The following is a 27703-nucleotide window of genomic DNA, read 5'->3' as shown; positions in this document are numbered from 1 at the left end:
GCAGATTATCACTGTTTTAGCAGTGTTGATGGTCAACCCCATCATGCTATATGCCCTCACTGCTGCATCTAAGACAGACTGGAGGTCTTCTGAAGAGTGAGATACAAGAGCGCAGTCATCGGCATACTGCAGCTCAAGTATCCTCACTCTGTGCAGTTTGGTGGTTGCCTGCAGTCTCCTGATATTAAAGAGGTTACCGTCCAGCCTGTACGCCACTGTCACCCCACTGCTGTCTTCAATCTCCTTGTGGAGAAGCTGGGTGACACATATGAGGAAGATGTTAAAAAGCACTGGTGCAAGTACACACCCCTGCCTTACCCCTGTGCGCACAGGGAAAGGGCTTGATTGTTGACCTCCTATTATCACCCTAGCAGTCATTCCATCATGAAACTGACGGAGGATGTTGACAAACTTAGTGGGGCATCCGAACCGGAGGAGGACTTCCCACAAGAGATCTCTCTGCACAGTGTCGAAGGCTTTGGAGAGGTCGACAAAAGCCATAAACAGATCTTTGTGTTGCTCCCTGCACTTTTCCTGGAGTTGCCGGGTTGTGAAGACCATGTCGACTGTACTCCTGTTCCTTCTAAACCCGCACTGTGACTCGGGTAACATAGACTCTGTGATGTCATTGATCAGTCTTTGTAGCATCACCTTGGCCAGGACCTTACCTGCCACAGCAAGAAGTGATATGCCCCTATGGTTATCACAAATAGCCCTATCCCCTTTACTTTTATATATGGTGACAATACTAGCATCCCTCCAATGTTGTGGGATGAATTCATCAGCCCAAACCTTGGTGATGTAATGGTGTAGTGTTCTTGTGCAGAGATACCCTCCATGTTTTAGCAGTTCTGCAGGAATATTGTCAGAGCCAGGAGACTTGTTGTACTTCAGGGAGCGGACAGCTGTCAGAACCTCCAGGAAAGTAGGAGGATAGCTAAGGTTGTCAATAGGGGGGAATTCAGGAAGTTCATCCAGGATGGTAAAGTCTGCATAAGAGTCCTGATTCAGTAGGGAGTTAAAATGTTCAGCCCACCTCCCCAGGATGCTATTCTGGTCTTTTAGGACTTTGAGCCCATCAGCTGTTTTCAGGGGAGTGATGCAGTGACTTCTTGGGCCATAAATGGATTTGACTGTATTGTAAAAGTTGTGCATATCATTCCTGTCAGCGAATGACTGAATTTCATGAGCCTTCTCCATCCACCACTTGTTCTGTAAGTTCCGCAGTGTTCTCTGCACTTCCCGACGATTTTCTTGCCATTGCTGTCTGGCGGTGCTGGATAAGGGTTTTTTTAGGCTTTCCTGATGTGCTTTGTGCATGTTGCTTAGTAGATTATGGATGGACTCTGAGTTGTTGTCAAACCAGTCTTGGTGGTTCTTGCTCTTATAGCCGATTGTTTGGGCTGCTGCTTCATGGAAGGCCGTAGTAATAGAGGTCCACTGCTGTTCTGTGGCGTTTTCACCCGCAAGGAGGAGTTCTAACTCCCCTAGTTTCTCAGCCAGGGAGCGACGGAACTCATTCCTTACAGTTGTGACTTCCAGGCGGACACAATCTAAACGCCTCCTACTGGGTCCATGTTTTCGTATGGGGGGGCGCATTTTCATAAGGACCTTGGTCATGATCATGCGGTGATCTGTCCAGCATTCCGCACCTCTCATGGCCCGGGTTATGAGAACATCTCTGATGTCACAACGTCTGACGATGACATAATCAATCAGGTGCCAATGTTTGGAGCGTGGGTGCATCCATGATGTTTTGTATTTGGTCTTTTGCTGGAAGATGGTGTTGGTTATGGTCAGGTCGTGCTCAGAGCAGAGGGTAAGTAACCTCAAGCCATTAGTGTTGGCCTGACCAATCCCGTGCCTGCCAAGAACTCCTTTCCATATCCCACTGTTCTGCCCAACACGAGCGTTGAAGTCCCCAAGCAGGAGGATCTTATCATTCTTGGGGATCTGGTGGAGAGCCTCATCCAGTGTCTGGTAGAAGGAGTCTTTAGACTCACTATCAGATGGTAGAGTTGGAGCATACACACTTAGGAGAGTGGCATACTGGTTCTTCACCAGGGGTATACGGAGGGTCATCAGTCTTTCACTGATGCACACTGGTGTTTCAGTGAGTCTTGGCAGTAGTGTGTTCTTAATGGCCAGTCCCACACCATGCAGATGTTGTCCACCTGGGGGGTAGCCTTTCCAGTAGAAGGTGTAGCCCATGCCCTCCTCTGTTAGAGACCCCTCATCAAGGAGCCTGGTTTCACTCAGGGCAGCAATGTCGATAGCGTAGCGGCTTAGTTCAGCTGCAACCAGGGCTGTCCTTCTATGGGGTCTTTCGGACCTGCCGTAAGAGTCCAGGAGGGTTCTTATGTTCCATGTTGCCAGTTTAAGGGGGTAGAATTTGTTTCTTTTGTTTCGACCGCAGAAGTGGAATGACCCGACAGGCGCGGTATCCTGTCCAGGTATGAATTGAGTGGGCATTTTTTAGGCCACCTTTTCTAGGCCCTTCCTCAGCTTGAGGTGAGCAGTGCAGTCCCTGAATAGGGCTGCTCAGTCGCACAAGGGTCTGCCGAGAACAGCTGCCACTCAGCCCCAGCTGTTAGCGACCATATACCTTGTGCCGCTGACGTGTAGGGCTCTGACTAAGAGCTCCCAGTCTATTCAAACCTGCCCCCGTCGTCAGACACCCCATCGCCGCCAGACTTCAACCATAAGTAGATCCAGGTAATATTCACCATTGGTCAGAGGTGGAAAACCTGCGCAAAGAATTTTTTAAAGTGCCAAAGGGGGTGCGCTCTCCCCAGTAGCACTAACTTCACCATGATGAGGTAGATCTGGTGGCATGGGTGGGCCCAGGACGACCAGCTCCTCGTCCTGGCTGCAGGAGACTGCCGGGACCTAGCTCTGTTTAGGCCTGCCTATTGCGTGTCTCCAACGCATTGCTTTCCTGTTGGGGTGTGCTCCCTTAGCCTTGCCTCAAGAGGCTAACCCACAAGGCAGTGGGGCTATTTACCCATAGCTGGGGCAGTGGTTGACGGGCGTCAGGGCGTGTCCACCACGTGTGGTGGGCCTGCACACCACATCTCTGGGGCCCACTGCTGCTCCGAGATCCCCTGCAGTTTAGCCTGGGACTGCAAGGTACCCAGTTACCAAGTGTGGCCGCGAGGAGGCACTGCAGGAGTCTTGGTGGTGGAGAGGCTGTGTACTGGCAGAGGGGCCAACTGTGAGGGGGCTAGCCAGCGGCGGTAGTTAAAAAGCAGAAAGTTGCAAGCAGCATGCACTAACTACAAGCAGCTCCATACTCCATACTACTGCACTAGACGCTTCACACACACCCTGTGTGTCACACACACACACACTTGCACTCACAAACATTGGGCCCTATTTTAACGATCTGAAACGCAAGTGTCAAGCGCAAAGCGCAAGTAACTTTGTGGGCGGGTCTTGGGCGCTGTTGCTATTTTCCCGGCGGGATAAATGACTCTTGTGCCCGGCGCAAAATCTAAAAGGGGTTGGTCTGAAGTAGCTTCATTATTCATAGGTGTGGTTTGGGCGTAACGTGAAATAAACCAATCAGAGCGACATCTCACATTCCCTTTAAGAGCAGGCGCGCTTGTTCTAAAGCGGATTCCTATTATAACGGCGGATTTGCCAGGCGCACGACAGGAGCGGTTCAAGGCCGAGGAGACCGACGTTCTCGTCAGGGACATTGGGGATGGAGAAACACACCCAAATTAACTTCGGTTAAACAGGCGTATGATAATTTGGGTAAATGTAGTTCTTAGTTCTTGTGTTTCTCTTTTTTCTGTTATTATTTTTTCTCTTTCCTTCAGCGAGTCTGCTTGTTATCATCAGGTGTCACCACTAATAGCCAATCATCACTTAATTAATCACTTAATTATTGCATTAACTTCAACACTGCTTCAGTGTTTACTTAATTATCTAATTAACTTCAACACTGCTTCAGTGTTTACTTAATTATCTCATTAACTTCAACACTGCTTCAGTGTTAATTTTTAACACCCTGTAGTGTGGACACATATAAACACTGAGGAGTCTTAATTTAACACTGGGGATTTTGCTGTGTATGATTTGCAAAAATGATAATAATAATAATAATAATAATTCATTACATTTATATAGCACATTTATATAACTGCTGCGTCTGTGTGTAGATGAGAGAATCAAAGTGTATGCGCGTTGTGCACACGCTACATTGATTAAGGCCAAGCATGCGCCCTTAAAATAGCATATGAATAACATGCGCAACGCGCCAATGACTTTTTTCGGTCAGTGGCGCAATTGTTTTCTAAACCTGTAAAATAGCATGAGGGAATGTTTGCGCCGGAACACGCCTCCTCTTTGCGCTGAACCGCCCCAGGGAGCGCAAGTGTATTTCTTAGTTAACCGACTTATTTTGTTTTAATGTCATCAGCACTGCACTATTGAATCAATATTGAGAATATGACTAGAGATAAACATCCCTAAAATCACCAAACCACTAATATAGTAACTGTTAGTTATTTGATTTATTAGAATGAGAAATCAAAATGTACGAATAAATGTACAGCTTTTATCACACATCTCTTATATGTTTATTTGACGTATACGAGAATGACTATGACTGAGTATTGTGTTCATTCATTGACGTCATGTTTAGTGTCAACATCTCCCTCTAGTGTCGCATGTCAACATCACATACTCAGGTTAGTTGCTGCTGATTCTACTGTACATGAACATATTTCTCACATTCAGTGAAACGTGAAGTAACTGAATACGCACTAAAAACGAAAACTCAATTTAACGAGATGGTTCTCCCTGCAGAACACGAGATCCAGGGGGCGAGGTTTGATCCAGATCCAACTCCTCCCAAATTATATACTTTGCTTCACCAGATGAACCAACATATTTGTGAAGTTGCAGCCCACAATTTTAAGAGTAAGTTGCAACGTATGAGTGTGTTGTGTGCATGATGAAGTGCAGTGCAGTGTGAAAGGATGAGAGTGATTTATCATTTAATTCTGTGAAAATTCTCATTTTGAATGTCCTGTGGTTGAGTTCACTGGATACACATCCATCCATTTTGAATGTGCATCAATCAAGACAAAGAACATTTTTCCATGAATGGTCCTGCATAATCAACATGCAATCTTTGCCATGGTTTGCAATGGATACAATGGAGCTACAGCAGACACATTCCTATGTTCTTGGCACATACAACAGGTTTTAACCAACCTTTCGACATACTGATCTAACTTGGGCCACCACACATAACTTCAGGCCAAAGCTTTCCAATCTATCGACAATGGGAATTATTACTCGGGCCCCCCAGAGCACCAGTGTTGGGCAGTAACGCGTTACTAGTAACGGGACAAATGGGACTGTAACGCAGTTACTTTTGACAGTAACTAATACTGTAATGCATTACTTTTTAAATAAATTAACTCCGTTACCGTTACCATGTGGTGCGTTGTCCGTTACTTTTTTAAATTAATTAATTTTGGCTTAAGTGTAGCCTACAGCCTAACCTGTTTACAGCAGCGACGCATTGTAGGATTGGTGGATGCCAACCACTGTAAACATGCAGACACACTGTGGGCGTGTTTCCGTCATGGCGAGTCAAGGCGAGAGCAAGACGAGTTTCTCAAAGTGGAAATATGCTCATTATTTCACTTTAGTTGAGCATAAAGACAAAAACCTTTTAGTCAAATGTACACAGCAAAAACTCCAGTGTTAAATTAACACTCCTGGGAGTGTATATGAGTCCACACTCAAGAGTGTAAAGTGTTAAAATATGAGTGTTAAATTAACACTCAAGAGTGTTAAAGTTAATGAGATAATTAAGTGATTAATTGAGTGATGATTGAGCATTATTGAAGACACCTGATGTTAACAAGCAGAATCACTGAAGGAGAAAATCACAAATTGTAAGTTACCATTATGGTGATCAGTGTTTGCTTTAGTTGGGCTCTTGACCCTTATATGTTTACTTTAGATTTTGTTTGGCTGTTGTATCTGAGTTATAACTGACAGATGAACAAAGAAAAAAAAAGCGATCTGATGGTGTTGGTCATATTATGACATTCATCATTTGAACTTGATCACTGAACTCATTAAGATCTTTATTTCTGACGTGGATTTATGTTTTTGATTAGAGACTAACTGTGATTCTGCATAAATATCCAGAATTTTAGATATAATACAAAGGATTTCTTAAAAGTTGTTTTGAAAAAAAAAACCTAACAAAATCTTTCTTTTAGGAACACACAGACGTCAAGATTCAGTCTATGCATCTCAACAATGGTGACGAGCAGAATATTCAATTAGGAAAAGTAAATTACATAGACAATTCAGATCATAATTTATTCATACCGCAATGCATGATGGGAGCCATTAATGAGTTGTGATTGGTGGCAGCCACTGCAACATGCTTTATTATTGTCACCATTGTTGAGATTCACAGGCTGAATATTGATGTCTGTGTTTCTAAATAAATTCATTTAAAAGTCTTTTGATCAGAACAATGTTTACTAAATATTTTGGATTATATGAAAAATACTGAAAATCATATGCTGTAGAATCACAGAGCTGCTGTAATTAACCAGTTAAACCAAACTATCTCAAAAAGTTTAGCTTTTAGGATCACAACATGATTATGTCAAAACATAACCAACACCATCAGATCACATTGTTCCTTTGTTCATCTGACTGTTATAAATCAATAACAGCAGACAAGCAAAATTTAAAGTAAACATATAAGGGTCAAGAGCCCAACTAAAGCAAATACTGATCACCATAATGGTGACTTACAATTTGTGATTTTCTCCTTCAGTGATTCTGCTTGTTAACATCAGGTGTCTTCAATAATGCTCAATCATCACTAAATTAATCACTTAATTATGCCATTACCTTTAACACTCTTGAGTGTTAATTTAACACTCATATTTTAACACTTTACACTCTTGAGTGTGGACTCATATACACTCCCAGGAGTGTTAATTTAACACTGGAGTTTTTGCTGTGTAAGCTGTGTCTTTCTGGTTCGAAGGTCCTATCTACTGCGATAAACAGCAACTCCAATCTGTCGAAGCACCTCCAGAAACTGCATGCCTCGACGAAGCTAGAAGCTAACCCGGTGTCGGTGGACACACTCGAAGTGAGTCAAGCCCCTCCAGCCAAACAACAGCGACAAGATTTTAACCGGACTGTTAGCCAGGGACAGATCAACAAAGCTATTGCACAGTATGTTGTTGAAAACATGCAGCCTGTCTCTACTGTGGAGTCGCCGGCGTTCAGGCAGCTCGTTAGCATGATAACATGTTCAGGCGGCACACAGCAAATGGGACGAAAACTTTTTCCAGCTACTTGGATAAAGAATATTCAAAAATGGAAAGTGAGCTGAAGACAACATTTGAGGGGCTAGACTACATCGCGACCACTGCAGACATTTGGTCTGTCCACAACAAAAGCTTCCTAGGCATGACAGCCCACTGGATAAACACCGCTACTCTTCAACGCCAGAAAGCTGCGTTGGCCTGTAAAAGGATCAAAGGTAGACACACGTATGATGTCATTGCTCCTGAGATCGATCACATTCATTCATTATATGGACTGTCAACGAAAGTTACAGCTACAGTTACTGATAACGGCTCTAACTTTGTAAAAGCCTTCCAAATGTATCAGCCGGAATCGGTCTCTGACGATGATGATGAAGAGGTTACCTTCACAAATGTTGCAGACGTGCTTGACACCTCCACAGAGGAGGGGATTGTTTTACCACCACACCTGAGGTGTGCCTCTCACTCACTTAACTTAATTTTAATGCTCTGACGTGGACAAGTGGCTGCTTTCAAATCCTGGGACTAAAGGAATTTACAGAAGTGCTACCGCCAAGTGCACAGCACTGTGGAGTAAGGCTAGCCGGTCGACTTTGGCTTCAGAGTTAGTGGGCGATTTGGTTGGCAAAAAACTGCTTGTGCCATGCTCCACAAGGTGGAATTCATTTTATGATGTGGTGGCAAGAATAGTTGAAATACCCATGACTGACTTGAGTACCATCTCTAATCGTTTAGAGCTAAAATGTATTGGTGAGAGGGAGTTTCAGTTTCTGAGGGAATACTGTGCCATCATGAAGCCTCTCACAGTTGCTCTCGATATCCTGCAAGGAGAAGAAAACTGCTACTATGGCACCCTCCTGCCCACAATAGAAGTTTTGATGTCGAAGCTACTGGAGATAAAAGAAGGCCTAATTATTGCAACTGGCCTACCTGATGCCATAGTTCAGGTAAGAAACATTCATCAATATTCAAAAGAAGTTTATAGATGCAAACATTAATATTTTTAGCTGAGCAAGCACCAATATAGCCTAAGAAATGGAAAGAATGTAAAGTGCACAACATTATTTTTGATTCTATTCACACACACACGCACACTCTTACACACATGCATACTCGCACACACACGCACACTCGCACGCACACACACACACTCTTACACACATGCACACTAGCACACACACATGCACACACACACACACACACACACACACACACTTACACGCATGCATACTCGCACACACACACTCGCACACACACTCGCACACACACACGCACACTCGCACGCACACACACACACTCTTACACACATGCACACTAGCACACACACATGCACACACACACACACACACACACACACACACACTTACACGCATGCATACTCGCACACACACACTCGCACACACACTCGCACACACACACGCACACTCGCACGCACATGTACATTCACACTCGCACACTCGCACACACACACACACACACACACACACACACACACACACACACACACACACACACACACACACACACACACACACACACACACACACACACACTTACACACATGCACACACTCACATGCACACACACACAGTACTGCACCTACCCACTGGATGAAAAATAAACAGCAATAATACCATAATTCCTTTTTTGCAAAATAAAGTTTTCATTTTGTCCAATCAGTCGCACATATATTTTCAGTTTCTTAAAGTGTGTGTTTTTGTGATGTTTAAATAAATGATTTTATAACTCATATCTATAGGTCAAAAATCACATAGTGGTGTACAGCTTTCATAGAATGTACATAGAGGGAATCTTTCACTCATTCTAATATCTATGTCACTGTGGGTTTTTTTTTTTTTTTGTGCAGGCAATCAAAACACAATTTGCATCCGTCTTGGAAAGCAACAATGCAATACTGGCAGCTGTCACACTTCCTATGTTCAAACTGCGATGGTTGAGAGACCAGAGGAAGAAAGAGATGGTCAAAGGAATGCTGGCAGCAGAGTGTCACAAGCTCATCCCTCGCCCTGGCCCTGTTCAGCAAGCAGCCAAGATGCCTGTGTCTCCGACAACACCAGACTCAAGCTCCTATAATGTGCAGGACTTTTTCTGTTTTGAGGAGGCTGATGATACCTTCAGCACTGTGGAAACTGAAGTAATGACCTACTTGAGAACAGCCGAAACAGGGATGGAGATTCTTAAATAAATTTCCCACAATAAAGGAAATTTCTCTGGAGAAAAATGCAGCTACTCCATCCAGTACACCTGTGGAGAGACTTTTTAGCCTGGGAAGTCTGGTACTGTCTCCAAAGAGGAACAAGCTGTCTGACCAAAGGTTTGAGAGACTTCTTCTCATGCGGTACAACCACTGGTTTGAAGGGTAAAACTCAACTTAAACGTTCATTCAGGTCCTTGCTAGTAAGCACCTTTTGTTGTTTCAAATAAATAAGCACACATTTGTTATTAAAAATATTTGTTTGTTAAAAATAATGGTTAGTTTAGTAGCCATAGTTACATTTCTGTTATATCATAGAGCACTAATTTTATGCATTATAAAATGCATTACGTTGTATTGCTAGGAAAAATGCTGTTTTTTTTGTTTGTTTTTTTTTTGTTTGTTTGTTTTTACATTTTTATGGACATATACAACAGCAGATTTTGCACTTTGAATACACACAGCTTACTTTACATAAGTTGGTGACATGCAACTCTTAATTTGTGGTTAGGTTGAAAATTGCTCATAGATTTCATTTTTAAACAGCATTTATATTTTTTATGTATTTTTTTAATGCATATAATTTATATTTGTCAATAATAGCAGTTTTTTGGTGCTGAGTTTCTCGAAATTGATTCTGAATCATTCAGATTGCTTTCATTTATTTATTTTAAAATGTTTTGTGTTATGTTGTACATTGTTGATAGTTTTCATACTTAAGCTGTGAAAGGAACATTTTTAAGGGCTCAGCACAACAGCTTTTATGATGCAGAAGCCACTTTAGTTTTTGATTCTGAATATATTATTCAGCTTGTTTTGTTATTTATTTCAGAAATCCTTGTGATATATTCAGTTAGTTCTGGTCTGACTTAAATAAAATAGTGTTTAAAAATTACTTTCTGTTTAAGTCAGTTTTGTGTTTGTATAGACCATAACGCATAAAAGGGCATTAATAGGAACATTAAAAAACGTTCTTTAAAAAAGTAACTAAAAAGTAACTTTTAACAGTAATGCATTACTTTTTGGTGCAAGTAATACTAATCAACAAAGTAATTTAGTTACTTTTTGAATGAAGTAACTAGTAACTGTAACTAGTTACTATTTCTTAGTAACTAGCACAACACTGCAGAGCACACAACCATCCTGTACACTTAATTCATTTTTTCTTGATGTGAATGGGTCAAACTCTGCTCCAATTAATTCATGCAGGGATCCTCATTGCGACATTTCTCTCACCCTGATAAAACCGGATTTTTTTGTGTCCACCCTCTCACCTGTTCTGCTGTAATCAAGGTTGTGTCTGCATTCTCCAGCATTAGGACTCGTTCCTCCTGTTCAGTGCCAGATTCTGTTGACAATGGTAAACGACTCAGAGCATCTGCATTTCCATGATCCTTGCCAGGCTTGTAGATGATGTTGTATTTATATGCTCTTAGTGACAAAGACTACTTGTCCATATAAATCTTTGCTGGTGGACCTTTCAATTCACCCAATTCCTCTTTAAACACTTCTACATGTTGGCTAAGAGCTTCGAGCAAGATTGAATTTCCCACTCCTTGAATCTTATGTATGGCCTTCCATTTCATGCCCAACTCCTTAATCCACCCTCTGCCCAATAAATTGGGTCCTTTTCCGGGTGCTACTACTACTGGTAACTCCTTCACTGTTCCTGTGTGTCTGACTTCCACCTGAGCTGAACCTAACACTGTTAAAGCTTGGCCAGTATAGGTTTTTAACTTTTGTTTTGTTTTATGGTTTCCCCATAATTTGGAATATATTTACCCATTCATTACAGTCACACCACAGCCTGTATCCACTTCAAGAGATACGTTTGACTCATTAATAGCCAATGTGATAGTCAGTGGAGCCACCTTTGGAATCTCTCGGTTTCTTTCTAACTGTGAACTGTAAAAATACCCTCTTCATCAGATGCTCACATAATACGATCTCTGTCCTCCTCTGGCCACAACTCTCTTGTGTCTTTCTCCCCTTTGAAAGTTTGTTTCTCTGATGGAACTTTTTGATCATGTGTCCTTGTTTCCCACATTTGTGACATTTCTCAGAAGCAACTTTGCACTCATTGGCCAAATGTTGCACACTTCCACATCTGTAACCTGCTCTACTTTTACTATCTTCTTGCTTTACTGATGTTTTATGCACTCTCATTGAAATGGATATTTCTGAGCGTTGAGTTTGCAAATTCTTCACATCCTTATTGGCAGTTTCAAATGCTTTCAATTGCTTTAAATGCCTTTTCGAATGTTAAATCTGCTTCTGCCAACAGTCTACATTGAATACGGTCATCATTTATGCCACATTCCAGTCTATATCGAAGCATCTCTGTCAATTTTTCTCAATAATTACAATCATGAGCCAATTTCCTCAAATACTGCCACATACTCAAGTACAGTTTCCACCTGATTCTCATGAATTGAAATTAAACGGCTGTACAATTTCTCTGGGTTTTGGGTTGAAATGCTCTTTTAGCAATTCCATTAATTCACCAAATGTCTTTGTTCCTGGTTTAACTGGGCTCAATAAATTTCGACTATATGTTTGACTTTCTACAGTGCTCAACAATATAGCTTTTTGCTTCTGTAATATCATTTGCCTTGAAGAAATGTTGCAAAATTTAACATTTAACATATTCTTCCCAAGAATGAGATTGACTATCAAATGGTGTGACTGTTCCTACCATGTTGCCCATCTTCTTTTCCAAAGTTTCAACTTGTACGGATTCAGCTTCCTCACCTTTCAAAAACTTAATTCCTCTTCAAAAACGTATTTTGTTTGCTTTCATTCTCTTTGCCAAAATGTAATAACTTGAAAGAGACAGATCTGTTCAAAATGTTTGTTTTTACTCGAGTGATTCAGCAGCAAGCAGGACACTTGATAACATCACAGGTGGATTACATATGCACACACAACAGGTTCTTCTTTGCTACTTTTTAAGCCAAGTCGAATGGCATTAGATTGCCCCCTACAGGTCGATATACAAAAGCTCACTCTACAACACCCTCTAATGTTAGTGTGTTATTCTGTAAGAGATTAGTCAGTGTGCTTACGATCTGCTCCCCATGTGGTTTTCCTTATGTTTCACGTTCAAAGTTTCCCTACAGTATTTAGTGTATGTTTTACATTGTGTTTTAATAAACTTTTTTTTTCCCTATTTCATTGTGCTGGTATTGCATTTTGCATGCATTTATGTAAGTGAGATGCTTTTATTGTGTAATGCAAATTAAGTCAGAGGCCCTTGTGAAGTCAATTATAAGTAAAATTACAGAAGCTATATTATGCTATATGCTGCTATACTTTAGTCACATTCAGTTTTCAAATAATATGCATGATCAGTGGTGGAAAAAGCACACGTTTTCTACTTCAAGTAGAAAGATAACTTGTTTTAATATTGCTCAAATAAAGGAGAAGTACCTACTTATTAATTAATCTACTAATGTATTTGAAGTCAAAGTGCATGTGGACTACTGAGAGGGGTAAAGGATCAGCCAATCAAATAATACACTACTTTTTATGAAATATGTATTCTTACATGTAACAAGGAACTACACACTTTTCAGGGAAGTTGAAATGTAATGTTTTTTGTTTGTTGTTATAATGTTTTGGAGTAAAAACAAATCCTTCTCCTGTCCCACTTTATATTAAGTGGCCCTAATACCTGTGAACTTACATGGTAACTACATATGTACATAGTATATAACTACAGTGTAAGTACACATTGGTACATGGTATCTACAGCTGTAATATTTGTGTACTTACACATATGTAACAACCCAAGGAATGGTATGTGTAAGAACAAATGTGTAACAGGACATTGGTAACAACACTTTTTTCACTTAAATAAATACACGTGTAACAGGAATTATATAACTATATTTTATAACAACAATATGTATTTACACAAGTTGTTCCACTTCTACACGCAGTCTTAAATACAGCAGTTACCAGTTTGGATATAAATGTATCCATGTCAGTATGTTAAAAGCAGATTTACTTTCACAGTGGCAGAGTATTTCTATTTTTATTTTAGGCAGTCTAAAGGACCTTGTGCTGTTCTAGTGTTAACCCATGTAACGAGTTAGCTCAAAGAAATATTAATAATCAATTACAACTTGTTATATTGATTATGAATATTTGGATCAGTTAATAGAATTAACTTAAAGCTGCAGTCCGTAACTTTTTGGGGTTAAAAATTATCCAAAATATTTTTCAACACAGTGTTCAACACTATCTGCTTGCCGTAGCTCGATTCAAAATGGTAAGCTTTTAATAATATTTTTAATTCCAGTGGTACTGGTGGATTTCCGCGGCAAATTCGAGCATTTCTTTGCGTCATTACGTCACATCTGTACACATAAAGTAGGAGTCTCGGCTAGTAGGTTATAATGCGTGTGAGGATGTTGGAGGTGGAGATTTATAACCTTTTCTCACAGCACTTGATATATCTAAACTTTTCCGTGTAGTTCTCGGACCACCAGCCTGTCACATGATTATCACTTTCTGCAGAGATGCAAGGCTCTTGCCCACATATTATAGCTATAACAAACTGTGCAGTGTATTTCACAATAAAATGTTCCAGATAACTAAAGTGCATTAAGTACATTATTAGTTATTAGCAGACTTTAAGTTTACCATTTTAGTATACCAAATGTGCAATTGCAGGGTATTTATATTATACATAAATATGTAAATGTATTTCTAGCATACTTAGCTTAAAATAAATGTATTTCAAAGTACATTTTAGTATATTTTTAACTAGGTTAGCCACAGTGATACATAAGTTACTGTTGTATATGTTAATAAATCTACTTAAAGGTGCTGTAGGACATCTGGGAATATGCTAACTTTAGCCTGATAGCACTAAAGCGTACGTCCCACCCTGCCTGCAGATCGCCATCCAAAGCTACGCCTCCTGAAAGCATGAACGCGCACAGCCAAGAAGACCGGAGACAACATTACTGCAATAGCCTACATCTTGTGCCATTCACCAGTGAGAAAATGTTACAGTACATTTAGTTACAGTACTACAATACCAATTGTACACAAATTCTTAAAAACAGAATTAGATGCAGTAAGTTTTCGGTTTGTTTAGCTAGCAAAACTTGTCAGTGTGTAATAATATTTCTTGCATGACAGGGTTTCCACGATGAGAGTCTGCTTGGGTCTGATGAAGATAGGTAGATCGTAGATATTTTCTATGTTTCTATGTCCTACGTCTTCCACAGAGGACAAATATTTATAAAAAATACATTTAGACCACTTAACAGAATGATTGCTATCAGGATATGAGGATACTTTCAACCAGCATAACAAAAAGAAATTCTGCAGAGAATATCCTACAGCACCTTTAACTGATCCTTCTTTGTCAATGAAAACTAAGTGTATCTGATCAGTCTCTGTGTCCAGAAGGAGGCGCTACATGATCATCAGAGGTTTAAAAGGAACTAGATATTCTTATTACAATCCAGCATGGAAAGTCTGATCTGATTCGGGTCAAACAAATGATTGTGTGTGCTATAAAACACTGTTGTGAACTTTACTGTATGTCTAATGTTAACATTCATATTCTCTTTAAAGATTGGAACAAATAAGTGATATTAAAATAAAACGAACTGACAGCCATTTACAGTTCATTAATTAATGAGCAAGCTGACAGTATAAATAGATTGAACTGGGTTTTGTCGGTTGAACTGTGTGATGCATACAGGACACAAAACACTGCAGATTTACAATAAAACATTGCAGTGACGGTACATTTGGAGGAACCGGTTAATTTGCTTTTGTCTCACACACAATCCTGAGATAACAGGAGGATCTCAGTGACTCTTGTGGTGACTCTTATGACTTATTATGGTTCACCGGCCTCCTGTGATGCTTACACAACACTCTCTGACATCTAAAGCATGAAGAGTAACTACTGCTGAATGTCTCTATGATTTACAAAAATCTTCTGTGTATTTTGTGCTGTATTTGTGTGTCTCCTCTCTACAGTTAATATATGAAAGCTGCTGGAGTTTCTTCACACAGAGTATCTCTAGAAGAGTAAAGACTGTCATACACACAGTGCCGGTCAGAGTCAGTGTGTTCGTAACCCTGAAACGATGCCCTCACTCTTTAAACCTTTCTAGCAGAACAGTTTCACTGTAAACAGACAACATGCAGCGAGTTCATTTAAAAGAACATTTGTATGTATTACTTTTTATGCTGACAACAGGCCAACAGTATATAAGGTGCTATATTTCTGTAAATAAAAGGAAAGGAACATAACCCAGCAAGCAATTTTGAGTTTAAAAGACGTCTAATAGCCATACAAACTCAGCCCAGACGTCTAGGCTAAAACAAGCCAAAATTTGGGCTGTCAGTGAAAATTTAATAGGCGTCTAATCATAGCCCAAGAATAGACTAGTCATCAATTAGATAACATGTCAGATATGAAACCAGACACTTTGTAATCACTGTTGACTTTGCATACATGATGGAATATCCTGTATATCACAAGGTATTTTGGCAAAAACGAAATGTAATTCTGGGTAAAAGGAAACAAAACTGAATGTCTAAAACTTTACTGTAAATGAAAGTACATGACAGTGCTGATCCAATAAAGACACGTTTGTTTATTTAATTCACATTTGTTCTTTTATTATTTAGATATAGTGTTTTAACCATGCATGTTTTACAATTTTTATTTTATTTTATTTTACAAGTACTACATTTTTCATTTACTAAGTCTGTAGTAACATTATTTCTTCAACAAAAGTTTTTTTTTTTTTTTTTTTACATGTTGGTAAAGTAATATTGTTCCTTTTGTGTATATTTCTAACTAAATTCCTCTCAGCTCCCATCAAATACATAAAATAGATTAAAATGAATTAATACGCATGTAAATAAATAAGACGTCCACAATTATTTGTACATCGTTTTTACAAACAAAGTGATGGCATGATTCTTGCAACGATTAATAAAGGAAATTCAGGGTGGAGGAAGTGGAAATGTTTAGGGACTTGTTGCCATATATTAAAACTGGCCATTTATAATATTGTATTCTTGTTTTTTTCAGAAAATCCTCCCAGGCCATTATACATTTTACAACCAAAAGTTATTAGCCATAAATAAATAAAATACAATGACATTTCAGCACATAATGAACGGACAGATAGTTAAGTAGAGCAGACTGAGTACAATTGTATTTTGTGCTGTCCTGCACAAATGCTGGCCAGGATAAATATGGGATTTATTATAACAAAATGACTTTCTGAGAAATGTCCCCATGCCAGTGTGAATGTGCATATTCATTCATCATCTGTGTGCAACTTGCCCGAGAAGAGAAATATTCAGTGTTACAACTCTACTCCTTTACATCTGTATTCAGTCTGACACAGAGACAGTTCAGACTCAAAAACCTTAAATCCAGCATAGAGGGGTTCAGTGAATGTGGTTTTGAATGTGTGTAAGTGTGTGAGTGTGTGTTTGTCAGAGACGCTGTAGAAGGACAGAGTGCCGGCCGACATGTCCACATACACTCCTACTCTCTTAGATTTTGGTACATGGGTTGGTATGTTATAGCTCTTATTATTGTGCCAGACAACAAATCCATTACCAGTGCAGAAAAGACACCAGGATTTGTCATTGTATCCAAACTTACAGACAGTACCATCTTTCCTGCTGATTCCTTTATAGGCCACTGCTATACGAGCCCAGGAGCCCCGTTCATCGTCCCCAAGGCCCCATTCAACCTCCCAGTAACAGCGTCCAGTCAGACTCTCTCGACACAGAACCTGAGGAATATCAGCAAATCTCTCTGGATGATCAGGATACGGCTGATGCTCTTCCACATATTTGATCTTTCTGTTCCCCTCAGACAGAATAAGTTGAGTATTTGCTGTGTTTAGATCCAATGTGAGATCACAGGCATCTGAACACAAGAGTACAAATAAAAATAGTTTATTTTGTATCATTTGTTTTCATTAAATGTGCAAGAGTGTGTCAGAGAAAGAACCTACATTTTCGTAGTCCTGATTTTATCCTGAAGAGCCCTCCATGATCCAAACTAAGAAGATACACAAAGATACAGACAAAACAAATTGTAAGTAGTTTGAATAGATATTCACATACAGACTATTAATATAAAGAGTCAAGTCTAGTTTATTTGTATAGCACATTTCTCAATATATATTGTTCCAAAGCAACAGAGCTTCACAGAGCCGCATGTCTCAATGACTTCAGATTTTTATACATCTTGATATGTTCAGGCCCCAGTGAACAACTTTATAGGAAATATACTGTAGTGTTTTTGAGCCACTAGTGAACAGCCAAATGAGATAAAAATGATTTTATATATGCATATAATTGTAAAACAAGTTTATTTGCCCTTACAATCGTTAAGCTTTAAAGTTAAGCATATTTTGCTTGCTGTCCGCAGTGGAGGGGCTTGAGGAAGCAGCTTCAACTCGAGCTTAGATATACCCCCAGTGGGACTACTAATGTTTGGATGATTAGTATGGTAGCAAGATGCCTAAATTTTGTTGGTGGAGTTGGAGGGATACCAAAACAGCTGATGTCAGAGCATGGTGAGCGGCTGCTTATATGCTCCAGCAGTTAATTGAAAGATTAGATGGGTTCACCCCATCTGAAATTATGTTTGTGAACTTCAATTAGTTGTAAATTATTTGCATTCAGTAACTTTGTAAATAACACTTCATGGGTATCTCTACCATCTTCAAAATCTTAATAACGCATATATATATTCTAATTTGTATACTTAATGTTTTAGTTGTATTTCAAGCAATTTCTGCCAATATTGCACTTTTACTGTAAATATGTAAAAACTGCAATAAATAATATAGTAAAATGACATTATGCTATACATTATAAATATGGATTGAATTATTAAATGCAGAGATTATAAGAAACGAGAATCGTTCTTAACTTGTACCCCACATACTTGATTATCTGCAGTGAGCAGTTCGGATCATTCAGTTTGTCAGAGAGCATCTTGACTCCTGAATCTCCTGGGTGATTGTAGCTCAGATCCAGCTCTCTCAGGTGTGAGGGGTTTGAACTCAGAGCTGAAGACACATAACCACAGCCTTCCTCTGTCACCATACAGCCTGACAGCCTACAGAAACACAGTCAGATCATCTATAGACACACATCAACAGTGAACGGGTTGTTTTAAAGCCAGTACAGAATCATAACCTTCAAATAATTATCAGCATATGAGCGACTCAATGTGAGAGTCAAACCTGAGTATCTCCAGCTGACAACTTGGACTTTTCAGTCCATCAGAGAGCAGTTTCACTCCTGAATCCTGCAGGTCATTGTTACTCAGATCCAGCTCTCTCAGGACACAGTTTGAGGATTGAAGAGCTGATGACAAACTCTCACAACACTGAGCAGTCAGATTACAGCCAGCAAGACTGAAAGATATGAGATTTATATTTTTAACTGCATTTAACTGCATCATTCATGTAAAAATACTTTTTTTAAATAATCAAAATATACTTAAGATGTATAAGTTATCACAACAATTGCAATTATATTCAGAAACTCTTCAAGTATTATTAAACACTCACAGGGCTTTCCGGCAGATGATCACAGCTGGTATTAGTCTTCTTCTACCCTGATCTGATGTGTTGTATTTCTTGAGGTCCAGCTCATCCAGAACCTCCTCTGACATCTTAAGAATGTAGGCGATTGATGAGCAGTGAGCAGGAGAGAGTTTCTTCTCTGATTGTTTATCTGATTTCACAAACTCCTGAATCTCTCTGGACAGAGTCTGATCTTTGACTTCCAGCAGACAGAGGAACAGATTGATGGATCTTTCAGTGGAGAGTTCATGTCCATCTTTGATCTTCTCTTTTATGTACTGTGTGGTTCTCCTGATGCTCTCTGAGCTGTTCTCTGTGTGTGTCAGTAGATCCTGTAAGAGTCTCTGATTGGACTCCAGTGAGACGCCCAGCAGGAACCGCAGGAATAGATCCAGGTGTCCATTCTCACTCTCAATAGCTTTATCTACTGCACCTTTAAGCAGATTATGCACTACATCAATAAACTGCAATGTGTCAACATTTTTCATTACATAATGGTAAAACACATAGAAAGCAGCGAGAAACTCCTGGACGCTCAGATGAATAAAGCTGTAGACTTTCCTCTGATGAATCACTGATTCCTCCTTAAAGATCTCAGTGCAAATCCCAGAATACAGTGATGCGTCAGTGACGTCAATGCCGCTCTCAATCAGGTCCTCCTCATAGAACATCACATTGCTCTTCATCAGCTGTTTGAAAGCCACTTCAGCAAGTTTCACAATCACTTCTCTGTTGGACTGCAGGAGTTTATCTGGATCTTTCTCTTCATACTTCTGATTCTTCCGGTTGATCTGAATCAGCAGGAAGTGGATGTACATATCAGTCAGAGTTTGAGGGATTTCTGCACTCAGATCTTCTTCCAGCAGCTTCTGAAGCACAGTGGATGAGATCCAGCAGAAGACGGGTATGTGGCACATGATGTGGAGGCTTCTTGCTTTTCTGATGTGTGAGATGATTCTGCTGGCTTGATGCTCATCACTGATTCTCTTCCTGAAATATTCCTCCTTCTGAGACTCATTAAATCCCTGAATTTCTGTCAGACGGTTGATGTAATTGGGGGGGATCTGACTGGCTGCTGCTGGTCTGGAGGTGATCCAGATGAGAGCCGAGGGAAGCAGATCTCCTTTCATGAGGTTTGACATCAACACACCCACTGATGAAGTCTCAGTCACATCAGAAACTTTCTGAGCATCTGAAAACAACAGTGTGATTCTGCTTTCATCCAAACCGTCCAAGATCAACAAAATTTTACACTCCTCATAAATCTTTGAGTCTAGATCTTGAAGTTCAGGATGAAAGTCCAGCAGAAGTCTGTGAAGACTGTACTGATGATTTCGGATCAAGTTCAGCTCTCTAAACGGAATCACAAACATAAAATCTACATCCTGATTGGCTTTCCCCTCGGCCCAGTCCAGAATGAACTTCTGCACAGAGACAGTTTTTCCGATTCCAGCGATGCCTTTAGTAAGAACAGTCTTGATGTGGTCTTTCTCCTCACATTCTCGTTCAGGTGAGGCTTTAAAGATGTGATTGCAGTCGATTGGAGTGTCTTGTGAGTGTTGTGTTCTGGCTGTTTTCTCCATTTGTAAAACCTCATGTTCTTCATTCACTCCTTCTCTCTCTCCCTCTATGATGTAAAGCTGTGTGTAGATCCTTTTCAGAGTTTCATTCTCTTGTAGTTTGTTTCCCTCAAATAATCTCTCATACTTGATCTTCATGTTGGTTTTGAGCAGGTCTTTGACTGTCTGCACTGGTCCATCGCTGAATCTAAAGGGTTCTTCCATAGAGTTGTTACTCCTTACAGACTCTGATCTCTCTCTCTTCCATCTGCTGATACTGACAAAAAAACAAAACAAAAGGGCATTAGAGTACTAGTTATATTGTATAACTGGAATGCACCTATCATGAGTAGTGGCTGTAGTAATCGCACAAGGCAGGAGAATCCAAACAAACACTCTATTTATCCGCAAAGGAACATACAAGAGATCACAGGAGCAAACTAACACATGACCATGGACGATACCGAACAATGAAACAAAGGAAACTGAGGGCTAAATTCACAGGGGAGTAATCAGGAACACAGCCAAAACAGAACCAAAATACAAATAAAACTAAACGGACATAGAACTACTACATAGAACGAGGCAGAGGGCCGTCAGAGAACGGCGCGAGGCCGGTGGCGTGATTACTGATGAGCACCACCTGCGGGCTGCACCGGTCTCTCACAGAGGAGCTTCTTAACCCTCTGGGGTCGGCAAACGAGCCGGCGTGTTTTGCGAGATTTTTTTTCACAAAGCAGCAAAATAGACTTAAAATATTCCGTCATTTATGGTCATACAAACTTTAGAAATATTTAAAAAAACTGTTGAATGTCTACTTTTTTATGTGTCCACTTACAATCGAAACAAAACATTGTGCTTTAGTAGAATAAAGAAAATAAACAGGGTGTGCTTTCTGCCTCTCCGTCTCCATGAACTTTTTTTCTGGAGCAAGTCTCTAAACTTAAACAAAACTCAGCGAATACTATTCACCCAGGCATGAGCTATATATCTTTATAATCATTTAAGTGTCTACTATGAAATTATCTAATTCAACACGCAAAACAAATATTCTCTGTTTATGTAATCTGTATGAAAAGAGAGAGATGTCAGTCGTTCTCATTTCAGCTCATTATCTGCTAATGTGAACACGACCTACGGAGAGCGCGCGCTATTCAAACGCAAATGATCTGAGGCAATCCATGCAAACCTGTGAACGCCCACATCAACTCGATAAAACACATCAAGTTTAATCAGATTCATGTACTTTACGTCGTCGTGCAACGCTGTGAGGAATAATACTATCGTAATAATAATCCTGGAAAATTTACCTCAGAAGTGCTGGTTTAGTTTAATTTCGAGGAGCAACAGATTCAGCTGAGGATTGTGAATAATAAGTTATTTATTCATAAGTGCATATGTTCTAATCGCGATATGGAACAGTGTCTGTAAACCGCAAAAAGACTGTTTAAATATGAATCGCGTTTCTGTGTGTGAATGAATGAACGGCACAAATGCGCGCTGTTATTTACAGGCACTTACATTAGTTATTTTTACATGAACACATCTACTAGTTTAACTTTTACCAAACTATATTGCTATACTGAGATGAGTAAAAATCGACTGAAATATGTTGAAATTAAAATGTCTTTGTATAAGCAACGTATTAAACTGCAAATTAACATTTATATGCCCTAATATATCATAAAAACTATATGTTAGAGACGAAATATGAAAGACAACATTTTGTTGACTAGGTTTGGATAGATTATAAAGTTTTTACTGTAAAATAGACTACTGCCACATCAGCTTTTGTTCACCAATTTCTGTTATACAATTTGCATGCATTCAAAATTTGTGAAAAAAAATAAAATAAATTTAAGATGTTGAAAAAAAAAATGTTCTCCACGCATTCTTTCTTGTGGTACCCTCTCGGTGACACACCTGAATGAAAGGCTCATTATGCAGCTCATTATGCAGGTCATTGTCATCTCAGGTGTGAATCATAGCATTATTCATGATCATTCCCCAGGCATATTGCCTTTCCAAACAAAAAGTGTCTTACAAAATTTAAAACAATGTATTGTTTTATGTGAATGATTAGGCAGGATGATTTTCAGATCATTTTGAAGCAAAAACTCTAGGCGACAACATCCATTTGTCAAAAGTCGCTTGGACACATATTTAGTATGTGTTTTGTGGCCTTATTTCAGAAACTTTAATTTTTAGTTTTTTCAATACCCATGCATAAACATTATTCTCTCAAAAATACAAACATGTACATACATGTTGCTCACATATTATGGTAGCCCTGTTTGTGCTAAATATAATGTAATTACACCTTTGCCATTAATATGTTTATAAGCAACTGAAAAAAGCACAAATGTCAGGGCATGTCAAAACATCTCAAGGACCCCAAAAACACCTTAGACCCCAGAGGGTTAAGCATTAAAAGAGGAGCGACGACAGTGAAGGACGAGAGAGGACCAGGCCTGGACTTTTACGTTATGTTTTGTTTATGTGTGTGTGCCAGTCGTCCGTGAATAGCTGCCGCCTTTACTTTCGTTTTGCATTTGTTTATTTAAAGTTAAAGTTTGTTGAAACACAGCTTCTGAGTGTCAACTTTGAGCGCTGTTAATTCACAATATTTCTGTAGGCTATTTTCTTGAAACTGACAATTATTATCCAGAAGGCATTGTTTTCTATGGTATATTACTGTTTTAATGGAAAATTGTATGTTACTATCAGAATTTAGATGTTTTTCACAGCAATGTTTTACAGTGTAGGCTACAAGATACAAAGATCTACAAATATATACAAATGTTCATAATGGGTTTTATGGCTCTATTTCAGTGACAGAAATTTCAAAAACTATGCAAAAAAATAAATTTCTCATAACTACAAAATTTTACATACATGCTGCTGACATATTATTGTAGCAGAGTTTGTGCTGAATACAGTGTAATCAGACTTTAGCCATGAAAATGTCACAAGTAACAGAAATAAGCACAAATGTCAGAGCATGTCAGAACAACTTTCTTTGGCACAGAAAACACCTCAGACCCCAGAGGATTAATGACAAATTACAGCAATTCACTTTTTTAGACAGAAAATTTACTGTATTTTTTATACAGTATTTTTCTGTTTGCTTAAATTACATACCAATGTATAAAATTACAAAAATAATCTCTAATTAAACAGTAAAAAAAGACAATTAAAAGGATAGTTCTCCCAAAAATTCTAATTACCCCATAATTTACTCACCCTCAAGCCATCCTTGGTGTATATGACATTCTTCTTTCAGACGAATACAATCGAATTCATATAAAAAAAAAAGTCCTTTTTAAAAAATGCTTTATAATGGCAGTGAATGGGTGTTGATATTTTGAAGCCCAAAAAAAGTGCATCCATCCATCATTACAGTAATCCATGCGGCTCCAGGGTGTTAATAAAGGCCTTCTGAAGCGAAGCGATGCGCTTGTGTAAGAAAAATATCCATATCTAAAACTTTACAAACTAAAATTACTATCTTCCGGCAGACAGCTTACGCAAATCAATTTACGCCACAAGAGTAACACTTGAGGCGATTTAGGAGTAGCTTAGACACCTCTTGTGATTCAAACAAACAGGGCTGGGCAACAAACTCAAGCTTCTCTGAAATTTCTCTTTAAAAATTCTCATTTTAGACTTCTATTTCATGACTGGTGTTTTTTTTTTTGTTTTTTTTTGCTCTATACTCTGCGCTTCCGCGTTCATCAATGTGTCATGCGTCGGGTCAGAGGTCACTCTTTTGCCGTAATCGATGCGTAAGGCCATCTGTTGAAAGCTAGTTTTTATGGATATTTTTCTTACACAAACACACCGCTTCCTTTAGAAGGCCTTTATTAACCCCCTGGAGCCATATGAATTACATACGAAAAAAAACAACAACATAAAGTTAAAGTAAAATATCCTCATTTAAATAAAACAAAAAACTGTTTTATTCCTGAATTATTAAGATCAAACACCTTCACTGTAAAACAATTCTCTTTTAGTAGTTTACAGGTATCTTTATCTGAAAATTATAGAAAGTTACAAAAGCATTTATATTTTGCATAAACATTTTCCTGACAGCAAGTGAATCACAAGCATTAACAGAAATTCACTCACTGTCAGGGCAAGTGTTTATGCAAAATATAAATGATTGTGTACTTCACAGATACAGGCGCATCAAACAGGCAACAGATAGAAAGTTCAATAATTATGACTTATTCATTTGGATGAAGCAATTGTTGGACATTAAATACAGATTTAAAATTCTTAATGTACAGTTGTACAAGAAATTATATTTTTATGAGAAAAGTAACTGTAAATTGACGATTGTAAATGGAGTATGTTCAGGTGAATTATATTTTTCAATTAGAGATTTTAACTTATGCTTTAAAATAGTAAGTAATCAGTTTTTGTTTTAGAATGTACTGTTTATATATATATATATATATATATATATATATATATATATATATATATATATATATATATATATATATATATATATATTTTAAATTGCACATAATGTATAGCATAGCCTACATTGATGCATTCTCTATATTTGTTTTCATAGCCTAATAACACTATGATTTATAGTATTTATACCAATAACAGTACCATTACACTGAAATATTAACTCGTCAGCAACGAATAGTTATACTTTCCACCTCTGCCTACATAGGCGTACTGTAGATTAATGATGTACTGTAGGCATATAATAACCTGCACATTTAAAGAGTTATATGACATTGATGGTTGAGTATTTCATATTCAGAAGTCTCCATCTCTGATAATGACTCAAATATTTTCTGTTAATTCCCACAATGCATAATGCCATATATTCGTTTCACTATATATAATTGAGGCTCTTCCATAGATTTGATATTTATACAGAATGAAAATTTAAGTTAGAAAATGTATTCCCTCTGTGTATATATTGTAATGAATGTTTACACATGAACTAATAAATTAGCAGTTAAAATACTTTAACAGTTTATACTCACATAGGATCAGTGGTCACTGGTTTATCACTGAATTCAAAAGCAATATCCATGGATCCGTCACTCTTCATAGACACACGGCTGGGTTCAAGAGATCTCCGGGACTGAGAACATCCCTCCTCTGTTTTCTCATTGAGACTCATTTTAGAAGCAGCGTCACTCTTCTTTCTATTCAGAAAAATATTAGCCCTGCTAATACATATAGTTTATAAATTAGGAAAACTCACATCATTTATCCAAAGAAAGACACAAAACACATTAGAAAAGCCCTTTGCTTTAAACTTGTACTTACCATAAAATATCCTGCTGGTTTATGCTGCTTTTCAGCCTCTTTCCTTTCCGATGTGAAGCTCTTGTATGTTTCTGCTTTCAGTTTTAGCTGTTCTAGTTGTTACACCTGTTTTACTCAGAGTTCAAGGAGGAGTTTCATGAAGTAGTTGCAGAACAGTGCAAAAGCAGAACAGTGTCCAATAAAAACATGTTTTGAAAAAGGAAAGATGCTGGTAACCTTCACATTTACCATGTTTGTTGTTTTAACCCTTCTCACAGCATAAGCAATGAAAAGCAAAACACAAGCTATTCAGCATAAGTCTGATTAAAGACATACAAATTGCACTTATTTAATGTGTTACTGCAAATACCATCTAAATCAAATATTCAAAAATGAAAAGGATAATGTAGCTCTGAACACCTGTATAGACTGTGTATAACCCCAATTCACAAACAGTGTACACAGCAAAAACTCCAGTGTTAAATTAACTCTCCTGGGAGTTTATATGGCTCCAGACTCAGTGTTAAAATATGAGTGTTAAATTAACACTCAAGAGTGTTAAAGTGAATGACCTCATTAAGTGATTAATTGAGTGATGATTGATCATTATTGAAGACACCTGATGTTAACAAAGCAGAATCACCAAAGGAGAAAATCTATTTTTTGAAGACACCGTTATGGTGATCAGTGTTTGCTTTAGTTGGGCTCTTGACCCTTAAACTGTTAACATTTGTTTGGCTGTTGTATCTGAGTTATAACAGTCAGATGAACAAAGAGAACATTGATCAGGTGGTGTTGGTTATGTTTTGACATAATCATAATTTGACCTGAGTCACTGAACTCATTTAGAGTCTAATCTCTGAGTTAAATGTATATTGTTGATTACAGCATCACTGTGATTCTACAGCATAAGATCCAGGATTTTCTAAATAATCTAAAGGATTTCTTAAAAGTTGTTCTGATAAAACGAAATCTTTCTTTTGAATGAATCACTTAATTGAATCACTTAATTAGCTCATTAACTTTAACACTCTTGAGTCTGGAGCCATATAAACTCCCAGGAGAGTTAATTTAACACTGGAGTTTTTGCTGTGCAGCACATGTGCACTTAGTGGAAAAAAACAGCAAGCTAGCCAATAAGTCGAAATGCATCCCTGATAAAAATTACTTCCATGATCTCCTAAAGACAAACATTTTATATTCTGTTAAACCAACTTTTATCTGATTAAATGCAATGAATTCTGTACATGCTTACTTCAACATTTAGCCTCAATGAAAACAGCAACTTCCAATGTGAAGTGTAGGCTATGGGAATTGTGAAAAAATGAAGCACAAAATTAAATCAGAATTAAATCAGACAGCAGGACACAAGGTGGATTTTTTTTATCTCACTCTAAAGGATTTTAAAGCTTCTAGAACTCATTAGAATGGTATATTTTAATATAATATAATATAATATAATATAATATAATATAATATAATATAATATAATATAATATAATATAATGTGGTGAACATATTAAGTTAAGATGGTATGCAGGGTCCCTCTCTAACTGTTGGTGTGGAATAAAATGTGCCACACTGATTAGATCCTCAGTGAATAAACAAACATCTGTTTGGCAACATCAGATAAAATGATAAGAAAACTTACAGGGCAAGGAGAGGACTCCTCTTCTTATTATTGACTGTTAACACAACCGTTCACGGGACAGACCTAAT

General features: G+C 38.4%; 1 protein-coding gene across 1 annotated transcript; it reads right to left on the bottom strand.

Annotated features, from left to right (window-relative positions):
* Positions 1–16895: 16895 nt before the first annotated feature.
* On the bottom strand, positions 16896–20881 carry LOC308687980 (protein NLRC3-like; the record flags this gene model as incomplete). The annotated part of the gene is made up of 5 exons (XM_081360797.1): positions 19131–20881; positions 18801–18974; positions 18500–18673; positions 17559–17605; positions 16896–17470 (listed from the first exon to the last, which is right to left on the bottom strand). Exons 1-5 carry the CDS (start codon positions 20861–20863, stop codon positions 16896–16898), a joined length of 2703 nt encoding a protein of 900 aa, XP_081216923.1. The 5' UTR covers positions 20864–20881.
* Positions 20882–27703: the final 6822 nt, after the last annotated feature.

This window comes from Scardinius erythrophthalmus (assembly GCF_964197995.2).
Source record: "Scardinius erythrophthalmus genome assembly, chromosome: 3".
Classification (NCBI taxonomy): Eukaryota; Metazoa; Chordata; class Actinopteri; order Cypriniformes; family Leuciscidae; genus Scardinius; species Scardinius erythrophthalmus.
This window is presented reverse-complemented; position numbering and strand designations above follow the sequence as displayed.